The 14,122-nt window shown below is 41.4% G+C and overlaps 1 protein-coding gene across 2 annotated transcripts in view; it reads left to right on the top strand.

The window, feature by feature from the left end:
- The first annotated feature begins 508 nt into the window (after positions 1-508).
- The window catches only part of PPARGC1A (PPARG coactivator 1 alpha), a 326,216-nt gene continuing 312,602 nt past the window's right edge, over positions 509-14,122 (top strand). Inside the window, exon 1 of one of the 2 annotated variants that reach the window (XM_070372208.1) lies at positions 509-625. In XM_070372208.1, coding sequence (XP_070228309.1) covers positions 557-625 — 69 coding nt within the window. In that variant the 5' untranslated portion in view covers positions 509-556. The remainder of the gene's footprint in view (positions 626-14,122) is intronic. The other variant, XM_005897077.3, reaches the window with a different exon arrangement.

The raw sequence follows: 14,122 nt of genomic DNA, 5'->3' as shown, positions 1-14,122 counted from the left end.
ACTGGCTGCTGAGTGATTCATGCTGTGTTGGGGGAAGATGTGCTCAAATGAAATGTGTTGCTTCTATGTAAAGTAGCTTATTTCTTCCAGGATACTCCGACCCACTGATGCAACCCTGCAGAACAATGCAAATTCTGCTATGTGTGTGTGCGTGTGTGTGTGTGTTTGGGGATGAGAGAAAGACAAGAGTGCACATAAGAGATGCATATTTCTAGGTCATGGAGCATGCCTTCACACTTCCCTCCTCTGACCTTTATGCCAGAAGCATAAGAATGACCCATTGTCCACTGGCCCTGGAGCTTGGTTGTTCCTAATCTCTGGACGCTCAGTGGCTGAGCTGGCCTTCTGCCTGGCCAGTTGGCAGCTGTCAGGGTAGCCCCATGTATCCCAAATTTGTTCCCGCGTGGCTTCTTCCTGCCTGATCCCTCATCCTCTGGCATGGCATTTTCTCCATGACAGTCTGCCCCTGAACTGCCCTCGCTGCTGCTTTGGTAAAGGCTTGCAACGAAAGAGTAACAGCCACTGGCGAATCCAGTTTGTGCAAGCAGCATCAGCAATGGATGAGACCTCCCCTAGACTGGAAGAAGACTGGAAAAAAGGACTTCAGCGAGAAGCGAGCTGGCAGGTAAGTGATGTGCTCAGCTCCAGACAGCTCCAGATCACTCTCTCATCTCTTTCAGCCCAAGTCTGGGTAATTCACATCAGTCTGTTTGCACAAATGCATTGTCTCTAGGCATATCTTTTTGGGAAAAGTCATCATTAGTTTCCATTTCTTTGTAAACCATGCACATAAGATTCCAAATGAATTTCCTGTAGATTCTTGAGCAAGCTAATAGAGTTTTACAAATCTATAGATGTTGCTAAATTTATACTTTCTTAATAAAGGCCCTTGAATTAACAAGTTGCAGGTGTATATCAAAGAAAGCATGAAGATTTGGTTTGTGTGAGTACAAGTTCATTGCAATATAAAAATTTAATACAACACCTGTCACCACACTTACTTTATAGTGTTATAGTAGCTTGGAATAAGGGGCTTGGTTTTAACCTATTTTAATGAGGTGGCCATTCTTTTAATGTGGCTTGTGTGCCTTTCTTATTTATGCTGAACTCATAATAGGTAGAAGCTCTGTGGTATGCAGAAAGTTCAAGCTAAAGGATTCATTTTGGTGTAGAGGCAGTTTTCATTAAAATATGCAAAGCAGTAATGTTTATACGTTACAATACCTATTTCAAATTAGCAAAATTATATGCTCCTGTCTCGTAAGCTGCCAACTGAAATCCCTTCCTAAATCCTGTTGAATGGCTTTGATTACTCTTCTTCACATTACACATTACACACCTCTAATGCATATTTTTACGCATCCACTCCATTGCCATTTAATTAGACAACAATATTGAAGAGCGATGCCAGAGCTTTTTTTTCTAATGCTGCTGCCTTATGGAAAAAGAACACTTCCGTGCATGAAGCATTTCTTATGGGTGGTGTTGAATAAAGTGCAACTGTGATTTTCCATTTTGTCTGTAGCAGACAGTTTCTTACAAAAGTGGTGATTCAGGACGAGTTGATTCTCAACATCAATTTTTAAAAATAATTCTCCCTTTTTATAAAACGAGAAAATTTTCCTAAGAGTCTCCTTTGCAATAGAAATTTCTGTGAAACGTAGTACTGATATTGACAGGTATGTTCTGTTCTAAGCTATGTGATGTTCAGGAAGGAGCTTCAGAAAAAAACCTCCTCCAGACTGTCATGAAATTGGAGTCCTTCCACTTTGAGTGGGTGCGTTATTTAGGAAGCAGGAAGGCATACAAATAAATCTTTGTGTGCTACTTTGAGAATGTCACATGGTTGGTCCCCAGGGGGTCTAAAGAGATATTCAGATATTTTATGGTATGTTGATGTGACTTTTGGATTTTTGTCTTTTGTTTATGTGCTTTCCTTTAAAGAGCTGGCATCTTCTAGTCTTCAGAGGGGGATGAAGGGAAGAAGCATGTGAGGAGATGACTCAGAGATCTCTGTGGACAAAATATTTAAACTAGGAACATGAAATCCAAATGTTTATGTAAGAAAGCATGTGTCCTATCAATGGTCCTATCCCATGGACCTTTAGCTTAGTCAAAGGCAGATGACGAAAATGTTCTCTATGCTTATTACCTACAAAGATGTGATCCTGTACAAGTTGACCAATGTCATTTCCACTATGGTAACCGAAGTTCTCTCTATAGATATTGGAGGTCATGCTTATCGGAAGGGCATCCTAGGCTTCCTTTGGCCTCTCTGTCTCTTGACCATGCATGGCATTGTATATTGTGGTGCATCAGCCCCTGCTTCACTGCTTCTGGAGCTCTACCCACAGTGAGGTCTGCCTGCTGCCCACATTGTCCAGCCATCTGTATTGCCATGCTGGGTCCCCAAGCATGGAGTCTCCCCACTTCAGCTAACACTCAAGCTGTCCCTAAAGGAGGAAATGGAATCAAATGGCATCAAATGGCATTAGATGTAAGACTTTCATCCTGAGAGTGACTTCTTTTGGCCATTCATGGTAGTGATGGAGTTGAAGACATTTTACAAATTGTAATTGATCCTGAAGCTTCAGTTTAGCTTTAATTCTGCATTTCTTATTGAAACGGATTCAGTACTTTTTTACCTAACTGTTATTTACCAATCACAGTGCCAGGTATGTGTGTGTGTACTCTTTCCTAAGGAACCTAGCCGGTAGATATAATTACCCTCCTTTTACAGACGAAGAAATTAAGGCTTAAGGAGGTTACATGACCTGTCCAAAGCCATCTAGTATTCAAGTCCAGTCCTGTTTGACTCAAGTGCCTGTGCTCTTTCCACTGTGCTGTGCCATCTGAATTGAATTTTATCTCATTTTTTATCTCATGGAATAATAGCTTATGAGCAGCTGTGACGTGGGCAGGCAGGAAGAAAGAGGAAGGAAGGGAAAAAGCATGACAATCTTCTAATGGAATAATCAGTCTCTGAATCATTAAGACTTTAATAAAATGTTTTCAATAGTTTATTTTTTTAACCCTTACTTTCTACCAGGCCCTAAGCTATGTTTCTAATTCTGACAAGTATGTTAACAGACAGATATTACTTATTCCTATTACACAGATGGGGAAAATGAGGCTCAGCAGAGTTAGGGAACATGCTAAGGGTTGCAGAGCTACTTGAGATGATGAAAAGGGATGTGATCCAAGTTGGACTGGCCCCAAAGCCTGGATTCTTGTTAAGGCTGCCTCTCAGAATGTATTTCCAAATTATACTTTGATCAAAAATATTTTACTATCTCATCTCTCAGTGACGTGATGGGATTTGGTCCTTGAGAAGTCCCCTGATGGCTTTTTTTTTTTTTAAATAAATTAAGAGTTGGGCAAAAATGCCTTGCTCACTCAGTTATTCAGAATGTATTTTAATTGGATGCTTTTTGCCTTAAATAAACCACCTTATCCACAAACTTGAAAATGAACTAGATGCAACTGCTCAAATCAACTGTAAATCTAAAGATCCGTTTAAGCCTATAACCTGTACTGGAATACCAAGAGCAGCTTTGCCAGAGTCATGACTCCTGACGCTTAAAGCCCACTTCAACTCTGGGAGAAGTTGTGAAATGAGGTGGTGGGGGCTTAGTTCATCAGGTAACCATCGGATGATTGGCAGATTTACTTAAGCATCTTTGCTTCTTCAGTTGTGAACCAAGGCATTACAATTGAGTGGGGCATTGTAGAGAGGATGTGAGGAGGTACAGATGCTTATTTGCTGGATAATAGTCAGTTGAAAGATACTATGAACACGTGTACACCCGTGGTGGATTCATATTGATGTATGGCAAAACCAATACAATATTGTAAAGTAATTAGCCTCCAATCAAAATAAATAAATTTAAAAAAATTAAAAAAAAAGAAAGATACTATGGAGGGACAAATGGCTCATTTCTCATGATAGTGTTTTCTCTTGGGGTGGTCCCCTTTAAAACAACCAGTGTAATAGTGGTCTGGCAGTGAACTCCTCTCTCAGTGTTGTCCACCAAGGTCTCCTCAACAGGAGGACAACTTCCTCAAGGACAGAGAGGCATGTTGCTTGTGTCTGTGCCTCTGCCTTCAGCACTAAGCCTGGCACACACTCAGCCCTGATGATGTTCCCCTAACCGAAGGGAACTGCAAATTTGATTCAGAAGAAAGCTAAAATGTAATGTGGCCCAAAGGCCCTGATTTTACACATGAAGAACCAAAGCTGAGGAAGGCTGACTGCCCTGAGTTCTACTGCTGGTTATTAAGGAGCAAGGATGGTGATCTCTTTGTTTAGCTTTCTTCCTTTTTCCTGGATGACTTTTCTATAAATTTCCAATGCCTCACCTTTGCCCTATGTAGAACTGGAATAGAATATATTATCTGTGTCTGTTTAGATACCTGTATTTATCATGGTAGCTCTATCTGACAGGAGCAGTGGTATAAAGGTTAAGAACATGGGATCTAGACCCAGACGTCTGGATTCTAACCTCGGTGTCATCAATTTCTAACTGTGCCACACTGGTAGTGTTTCTAACCTCTCTATGCCTTAGTTTCCTCACCTATAAAATAGAGATAATTATCCCAGCTACCTTATAAGAATGTTGTGACTATTAAATGAGTCCATTTATGAAAAGTCCTTAGAATAATTATTTTTATTTTTTTTTTATTTATTTTTTTTTAATATAAATTTATTTATTTTAATTGGAGGCTAATTACTTTACAGTATTGTATTGGTTTTGTCATACATCAACATGAATCCACCACAGGTGTACACGTGTTCCCCATCTTGAACCCCCCTCCCACCTCCCTCCCTGTACCATTCCCCTGGGTCATCCCAGTGCACCAGCCCTGAGCATCCTGTATCATGCATCGAACCTCGACTGGAGATTCATTTCACATATGATATTATACATGTTTCAATGCCATTCTCCCAAATCATCCCACCCTCACCCTCTCCCAGTTCAGTTCAGTTCAGTCACTCAGTCGTGTCCGACTCTTTGCGACCCCATGAATCGCAGCACGCTAGGCCTCCCTGTCCATCACCAACTCCCGGAGTTCACTCAGACTCACGTCCATTGAGTCAGTGATGCCATCCAGCCATCTCATCCTCTGTCGTCCCCTTCTCTTCCCACCCCTAATCCCTCCCAGCATCAGAGTCCTTTCCAATGAGTCAACTCTTCGCATGAGGTGGCCAAAGTACTGGAGTTTCAGCTTTAGCATCATTCCTTCCAAAGAACACCCAGGGCTGATCTCCTTCAGAATGAACTGGTTGGATGTCCTTGCAGTCCAAGGGACTCTCAAGAGTCTTCTCCAACACCACGGTTCAAAAGCATCAATTCTTTGGTGCTCAGCTTTCTTCACAGTCCAACCCTCACATCCATACATGACCACAGGAAAAACCATAGCCTTGACTAGACGGACCTTTGTTGGCAAAGTAATGTCTCTGCTTTTGAATATGCTATCTAGGTTGGTCATAACTTTCCTTCCAAGGAGTAAGCGTCTTTTAATTTCATGGCTGCAGTCACCATCTGCAGTGATTTTGGAGCCCCAAAAAATAAAGTCTGACATTGTTTCCCCATCTATTTCCCATGAAGTGATGGGACCAGATGCCATGATCTTCGTTTTCTGAATATTGAGCTTTAAACCAACTTTTTCACTCTACTCTTTCATCAAGAGGCTTTTTAGGTCCTCTTCACTTTCTGCCATAAGGGTGGTGTCATCTGCATATCTGAGGTTACTGATATTTCTCCCGGCAATCTTGATTCCAGCTTGTGCTTCTTCCAGCCCAGCATTTCTCATGATGTATTCTGCATATAAGTTAAATAAGCAGGGTGACAATATACAGCCTTTTTTTTTTTATATTTTTTATTTGTGACCTCTATGTATTAGAACATGTATTTCTATTGGTTTTGTTATTTATACCTAACAAGTTGACCACAATGTTAAAAATGTCATCATATTTAGCATACTAGATACCAGTGCTGGTGTAGTTAAACGAAAATTAAATTTGATCACTGAAAAATCAGTGCAAAGCTTTGTTTCAAAGATGACAATGTGAAATAAGCCTTGGAAACTTATTTTTTTTTTCTCCCAAATATTCCCACCCTCTCCCTCTCCCACAGAGTCCATAAGACTGTTCTATACATCAGTATATACATATACAGCCTTGACGTATTCCGTTTCCTATTTGGAACCAGTCTGTTGTTCCATGTCCAGTTCTAACTGTTGCTTCCTGATCTGCATATAGGTTTCTCAAGAGGCACAGAGTCCAGAAGACTGTTCTATACATCTGTGTCTCTTCTGCTGTCTTGCATACAGGGTTATCGTTACCATCTTTCTAAATTCCATATATATGCAGTAGTATACTATATTGGTGTTTTTCTTTCTGGCTTACTTCACTCTGTATAATAGGCTCCAGTTTCATCCACCTCATTAGAACTGATTCAAATGTATTCTTTTTAATGGCTGAGTAATACTCCATTGTGTATATGTACCACAGCTTTCTTATCCATTCGTCTGCTATTTAGTGCCCCATAGTGTGTGCTATGGGGCTTCCCTGGTGGCTTAATAGTAAAGAATCCACCAGCAATGCAGTAGCCACAGGAGACACGGGTTCGATCCCTGGGTCAGGAGGATCCCCTGGAGGAGGGCATGGCAATCCACTCCAGAATTCTTGTCTGAGAATCTCCATGGACAGAGGAGCCTGGCAGGCTACAAAGGTCACAAAGAGTTGGGCGTGACTGAAGTGACAGCCTGCACGCCCACATGCACACACATGGTATGTGCTGTATGTGTTAGGTGCTCTCTATCATCTATTTAATGAGATCAACCATTCAAAGTTCTCTGAACAGGTACTGTGTATAAAGCACATCTACACTTAAGTGAGTCAGACAGTGTCTGGAGACATTGCCTTTGAACTTGAGGTCATGGTGGAAAGAGCACAGCAGGTTGTTATGATTTGAGAAGAGCCAAAAAATGCTGTGTGTGTCACAGAAGCACTCAGGAGTGGTTTCCAGTGTCTAAGGGGACCCACAGAGGCAGTGATGCTGGCACTAATTAAACAAAGAGAAGGACGTAAGCCAGACAAAGAACTTGGAAGAGTATTAAGGCCAAAGGAGAACTTATCAGAGGCAGGAGGAGCCAGTTGTCTTTTGGTGCTGGCCTTTCAAGGTGAGGCAGGAGTCATGCGGGTGAGTCTGAAGGTGAGAAAGTTCCTGCGTGGTCAGACCAAACATCTTCAGACAGCAGTGGAGAGTCATCGAAGGGCTTTAAACAGAGGCATGAGATAGGGCTCAATAATTTTTTAGAGACATATCATTCTAGCTTCAATGCGGAAGATAAATTAGACTGTAACAAGATTGGAGGCCAGAAAACCAGTTCAGAAGCTGTTTCACCACTTTAATTGAGGATTGGTAGGACCGTGGAAATAAGATGGAGATGGAAGGGCAGATTTGGAAATATCTAGAAGAAGTGGGCCCCTGGATTTGGTGATTGATTCAGGGGATGGGTGTGTGAAGAGTAAAATGAATCTGCAGGGTGGCTAAGTGGATATAAGTGACATCATCTGAACAGAGACTGCCAGAAAAGAAGATGGTCTGTGGGCTCAGGATGGGGTGGATAATAACTAACACAATACTGGAGGAGAGTTATAAAAAATATGAATAATATAGTATTTTATACTAGAAAGATGAACAAAACCCCATGAGGACTCAGAAAATTTGGAAAGGTAATAGTATCAAAATACTAAACAATGACCAAGAGCTTACTTTGTGCCAAGAATTGTTTTAAAAATTTGTCGTTTATTAACTCATAGAATCTTCACCATCATGGTATTAGAGATATGAGTTGTATCTTCGTTGTGCAGATGAGGAAGTGTCGGAGAGGTTAAGATCACTTAGCTAGTCCATGGAACCTAGGCCAAAGCAGCCTGGATCCAGAGCTTGGAAGCTCCTTAGGATTGTGTCTATTTGCATGAAGCTAGGGGGCCATGGAGCTAGGCCTTCCCAGGTGGTGCCAGTGGTAAAGAACCCACCTGCCAATACAGGAGATGTAAGAGACACAAGTTCCATCCCTAGGTCTGGAAGATCCCCTGGAAGAGGAAATGGCAACCCACTCCAGTAATCTTGCCTGGAGAATCCCATGGACAGAGGAGTCTGGTGGGCTACAGTCCATGTGGTTGCCAAGAGTTGGACATGACTGAAGCGGCTTGGCACAACACAGAGGCCCAGGGATGAGTTCACAGAGAAGATGACACTGGAGCCAGCTTTTTAAGAAGGAACGCAAGCAGGGAAACCTTGAGTTAGAATCTGGGCTTTACTGATTTACTGATGATGGTTATGCTCTACTTGGGGCAGAGAGAACAGATTCTTGTATGAGTTCAATGGGTCTCCTAAGGCTGACAGACTGAGTTTCTCAAGGTGAGATAGGCTCCCCAAAGAGGCTGCATGTGATGAAGGCGGCCTCTAGTAAGGCTGCCTCAGTGCTGAGCGGCCATGATGTGTGAGAGAGAGTGGACCGGGAAACTAGAGGGCCTGATGGGGAAAAGGCTACTAGACTTAGATGTGTGACCTCAGGCAAGTTCCTGTTCTCTCCAAATGGTTTCTTGTTACTCTCTACCTTTCCTTCCGATACCATTTCCATTTTGTATTTCAGTTTCCATGTGGAAATGAAAAAGAAGTATGTATGAGGTTGTCTCCTGCTCTCAGGAAAGGATTCATTTCTTCATGTTTGGTACACCTTGCATTGGAATTGATGGAAGAGTGGTTCATATTTTGAGTTTACTCAATATTTAGAGAATTCTGTTTTAAGATACTAATGTCACCTATCAAATGAGCAAATTGTGATGATGGGGTAAAGTCAGCACCTGAGGGTATAGACTGACCAGTTCTACCTTTATGTCAAGGGTATGATGGACCTACCCTGGAGAAGGAAATGGCAACCCACTCCGGTATTCTTGCCTGGGAAAATCCCATGCACGGAGGAACCTGGTGGGTTACAGTCTGTGGGGTCGCAAAGAGTTGGACACGACTAAGCAATTAAGCACACAGCACATGATGGACCTAGCAAGAAATGGCATGAATGTAGAAACTGTAAGAGTGTAGGTTTCTCAGAAAACAAGTTCCTTTTTTCTTCCCTTGTTAGATTTCTGGCACAGTGGTATGTTTGAGAAGACCCCTTTTTTGCTGGTTATAACTTTTTGTTGCTTTTCAAATTATTTGGGACTCATTCATTCATTTGGTCCAGGAACGTACAGTGTTTGATGTATTTCTTGGATTCAAATGTCATCGATTTATAAGGCTTAAAGAGACCTTGGGATGACATGTCATTGTTTGTTTTCACCCCCATGTTCTTCACTCTGAGCAGAAGCAAGTCCAAAAAGCTGAAAACAGATGACCTTCTATAGCTGCTCTCCATAACTCATCCCTGGGTCTAACAAATGATTCTTGGGTTAAGGAAATTCTTCCTTGTGGTGGATTTAAACCTTACGTACCCGCTGCAGCTCAGGACCAGTCCTGCTCCTTCCTCCTCCCTGGAGGTGGAGAAAAACAACTCAGTCACTGTCCTCAGGAATCAGCCTTTCTGGCCTTGAGGATCATTATGAAAGCAGCCTTCAGCTTCTACTTCTCATGGCTAAGCACCTTAAATCCCTTAGGCATAATTCTTCATTTCCATCTTCTTGAGTCTCTCTGAAGCTTCTCCAGATCTGCTCATTACCTTAACTTCTGTAGTCTAGAACTTTTCAAGAGGATCTAGCCAGGGCTAACCAGTAGTGGCCATCTGCTCATTTATTTAATCAGCGAATGCACATTTATTGAGCTCCAGGGGTTTTAAATACTAGACCCCTGGGCAACGTCCTGAGGTGGCAAAAATAAGTAAAAACAGCCTAACGCAACACTAAGAGGTTGGCTCATATCATGGATCACTGCTTACCAGCTGTATGACCTTGAACACATTACTTAACCTCTCTGTCTCAGTTCCTTCCTGGGCAAAATGAGATAATGATAATATCTATCTCATTGGGTTGTTGTGAGGATTAAATGGATAAATACATGTAATGCACTTAGAATAGTGGTCACTGCCTAGTTCTGGTCATGTAACTCTTTGCTAAAGAAAATAATAATGAAATAAGATGTAGATCCTGCCCCCTAATTGTACCCACTTTACTCAGAAGGATGAACAAATAAATAAACAGTTAATGACAGTTCAGTGCATTCCGTGCTCTGATAGCAGTCTGAGCATGTGGGATGGAAGTTCAGAGAAGCAAGAGGAATCATGTCCCAGGGCATCAGGAATGACTTCATGGTTCACAGGAAGTGGACTGTTGGATGCACGTCTTAAATTCACATATCGTTGATGTGAAAGGCAGGGAGAAACCTTGGACGGACATTTTCTTGTTCATTTTTATTGTACAGATGATGGAGTTGCCTCAGAGTAAGGGCTTTCTAGGTGGTGAGGAGGGTGAAAATGTATCCTAGTCATAGGGAAGCTTGTGAATAAAGAACTAGAAGAACAGGCATTTGGCGTGTGTTGGGAAGATGGCAGGTGGCTTGTTGTGTCAGGGGGTGTTATGAGCACTGAGGCTGGAGGAGGCCTTAGGTTGTGAATGGAGCCATTTCCTTAACCTAATCCATGCTTATGGGGATTTTATTTAAAAAGTCACAGCATTTGAGATCTCTCTTCTAGGAGTTTTCTTACTCTGTCTTGGGTCGAGTTATGCATCAATCCCTGGAGGCCAGAATCTGAATCCTATTCATTTTCCTGTTTCTCTCAGGGCTTAGCACAGTACCAGGCATGAGGCAGGCTTAAGTCATGTGTACTGAAATCAACTTTGCTGTGTATAGCAAGTGCCCTCATCTGCTTGTTCTAGGACAGCCAATTGTGCTTATGCATGGATGAACCCATGCTAATAAATGAATCCAGGGATTTTACAGTTTTCAAATTTGACTCAATTTTGAGCACCTCTTGGGAAGGGAACAGTTTTGTGTAAAACCCATAGAACCAAGGTGAGAAACAAATTCTCCCTGTGGAGTTTCTGCCTTTTACATTTGACTTCCTGTGTTCCTGTGTGCTGTATTCATGGCTGATTATTCTGATGGGGACCCAGCGAACACTGAGTTTAGGATTTAAGACTTAGACTCTTCCCATTTGGAACTCTTTCATGAGCATTGGCTCACATCGCTCCCAATCCATGCTGACACTGGCTACAGAAAACTCGAGATGTGAAGGGCAGATCTTAAAAGAAGGCAGCTCTGGACTCTCTAAAGAGACAAATACATTTTACATCAAGTTCCCTGGTTTAAAAAAAAAAAAATGTCAAAAGAAGTGGGAAATACTCAAGTTGTAGCAGCTGGGTGAATGCAGTGATTCTCTCACTTAGGGCACAAAAGCTGCAATTTTCTATCTAATTCACTCCTCAATCATTCCATGGCCCCTGTCTCAAGCTCAATTTAAGCTCAGTCCCCAGTACACAGAGCCACTGCACAGTATATAAAGAAATGACTGGCCAAAGGGAATGAGGGGAAGACGGTGCCATGTGGTGACCAAAGCTTGAGTTAAAGTAGTTCTGGGGTCACACAGCATCTTTCCCCAGCACCTCTCACAGAGTCCGTGTAAAATAGGTCATTTCTTCTTTAGCCTTTAAATGGTAATTATCTCCGCCTGATAGGCTAATCTGCTTGGACATAGCCTGATGCTGCTGTTCAGATCCTCACCACGTATATTGGGGAAACAGACAAATTTACTGGAGACTTGAGAGGGTAGTGCCTGGATGGAAAGTTTGCTGCCTCCCGGGCTTTGAATTGAAATGGAACTGGGCTGGTGCTCTGCAGAACTCTATTACTGCTGATGAGTGTTTGTCTTTTTCAGAGGAGCTCGGGTGAGCAATAAATATGACTGCTCTATAGGGAGCGCGTCCTGGAAACTGTTGGATCTTTCTTTACACATGTCAAGCGTGTTTCAGTTTTCAGAAGCACATATCCATTTATACTGCATTTTCAATCTCATAGAAGCTCTATGAAGGAAATGGCAACCGTGTTATTATTACCAGTCATCAAATGCATAAACTGAGGGCTGATGGGTTAAAAGCCTTGCCCAGCAGGGCCAGGACAAGGACTTGAGTCTGAAGGGCAGTGCTGTGCTTATGCAGGCAGATCCCTCTTTCTCTCTGTTCACTAGTCAAGAGTGAATTTTTGAGAAGCTTGTAAAAAAATTGTGTTCTTTAATGAATACTTAATTAGCCTCAATTGGTTGTTCTCTTCCTTGAAAAGGGTGATATTTAAAGCTAAAAACTTTTCTGTAGTCATTTCTGAGAAAGCACGCCCCTCCCCAAGCCTAACAATGAAAATGTCTGGTGAAAAAGCAAGATATTCATATTTCTCCATGCTATGCCTCACGCTTCAGGCAATGGCTTCTTGCAATGGTGAGAGTCCAGACACAGTCAATAATCCGGGGATGTGCTGCAGAAATACATAATTTTTTGTAGCACTGTAAAGACTTTTGAGTATTGCTGGATTCTTTTTTTCTTTCCTTTCACATTGGAAAAGAAAGTCCACTGTCTCCCGCATCCCAGCTTCTTGCCAACATATGACTTGAATAGCATCAGTTCAATTTAGTCGCTCAGTTGTGTCCAGCTGTTTGCGACCCCATGGACTGCAGCACGCCAGGCTTCCCTGTCCATCACCAATTCCCAAAGCTTACTCAAACTCATGTCCATCGAGTCAGTGATGCCATCCAACCATCTCATCCTCTGTCATCCCCTTCTCCTCCTGCCTTCAGTCTTTCCCAGCATCGGGGTCTTTTCTAATGAATCAGTTCTTTGCATCAGGTGGCCAAATATTGGAGTTTCAGTTTCAGCATCAGTCCTTTGAATGAATATTCAGGACTAATTTCCTTTAGGATTGACTGGTTGAATCTCTTTGCAGTCCAAGGGACTCTCAAGAGTCTTTTCCAACGCCACAATTCAAAAGCATCAGTTCTTCAGTGCTCAGCTTTCTTTAGAGTCCAACTCTCACATCCATACATGACTACTGGAAAAACCACAGCTTTGACTAGACTAGACTTTGAATAACATGAATCACCTCAATCCCACCTTTTGCGTGAATCAAAGTTTCAGTGACACAAAGAGTTGAGCTGTTGAGACCAGATGTTTTCTTTAGAAATTTTTGGAAACTGAAATGGCCAAGAGGTCACAGAGTATAGCTTTTGTTATTTTTGTGGGAATAACAGTAAACTCTTAGATGCATTGGTCTTTGAAATATACTGTTTTCGATAGTAATTGGTTTTGGGGTTCACACCTAACTTGAGGAACTATGGTTGCCCATTTCTTGCATTGTTACTGTACTTTTTACATCTGTTTCATCTGCCTATAATAAACCCACTCCTCTGTCCCAACTCCTTTCTCAACCAAAAATTTTTCAAAAAATCTCCTAGTCATCCTTAAAAACTCCTATCACCAACTAATATTTGAAGTTCTGGACTGTAATATTAGTTGTATTGTAAGCATAAGTTCTGAAGTCAAACCAATGTAAAGCTAAATTATGTTTTGCCATTGACTAGTTGAATAACCTTGGATATATTTCTGCCTTAAAGTTTTAAAAATTACCTTTAAAATGAGATTACAGTAGTAACTTTATTCTAAGATGATTATGAAGATTAAAGGAAATAATATACTCAAATCCTTTGGCAAAGTGACAGGCATGTAGAAAACACTCAGTAAAAGCCAGCAATTATTATTCCCATTGTAAAGGGTTTCCATTAAGACCATGGTTATGACAATGCTGTTCACAATCCCATTTCTGCCAGCTTACTCATACACAGGACAGAAATCAGACATAGAAAAAAAGAGACAAAAAAGTATATGATCAGGTAAAATTAATATCTATATAGTGAAGCAAAGTATTTGGCAAAACTGAAAAATTGTTTTAGAAAATTAGAGTTGAGTTAGTTGATTCAACAGAAAATAATGTGCAAAAATTAATAGCTTTCTGGTGTACTTCCAATAACCAGTTGGAAAATATGAAGATTAAAATCATTCAAAATAGCACTAAAATGTAAACTAAAAATAAATTCATTTAGTAATAACACAGATTCTGTATGAAGCAAACAGTAC

Source organism: Bos mutus, chromosome 6 (assembly GCF_027580195.1).
Source record: "Bos mutus isolate GX-2022 chromosome 6, NWIPB_WYAK_1.1, whole genome shotgun sequence".
Classification (NCBI taxonomy): domain Eukaryota; kingdom Metazoa; phylum Chordata; class Mammalia; order Artiodactyla; family Bovidae; genus Bos; species Bos mutus.
Note: the sequence above shows the minus strand (reverse complement) of the source record. Positions and strands in the feature narration are given on the sequence as shown.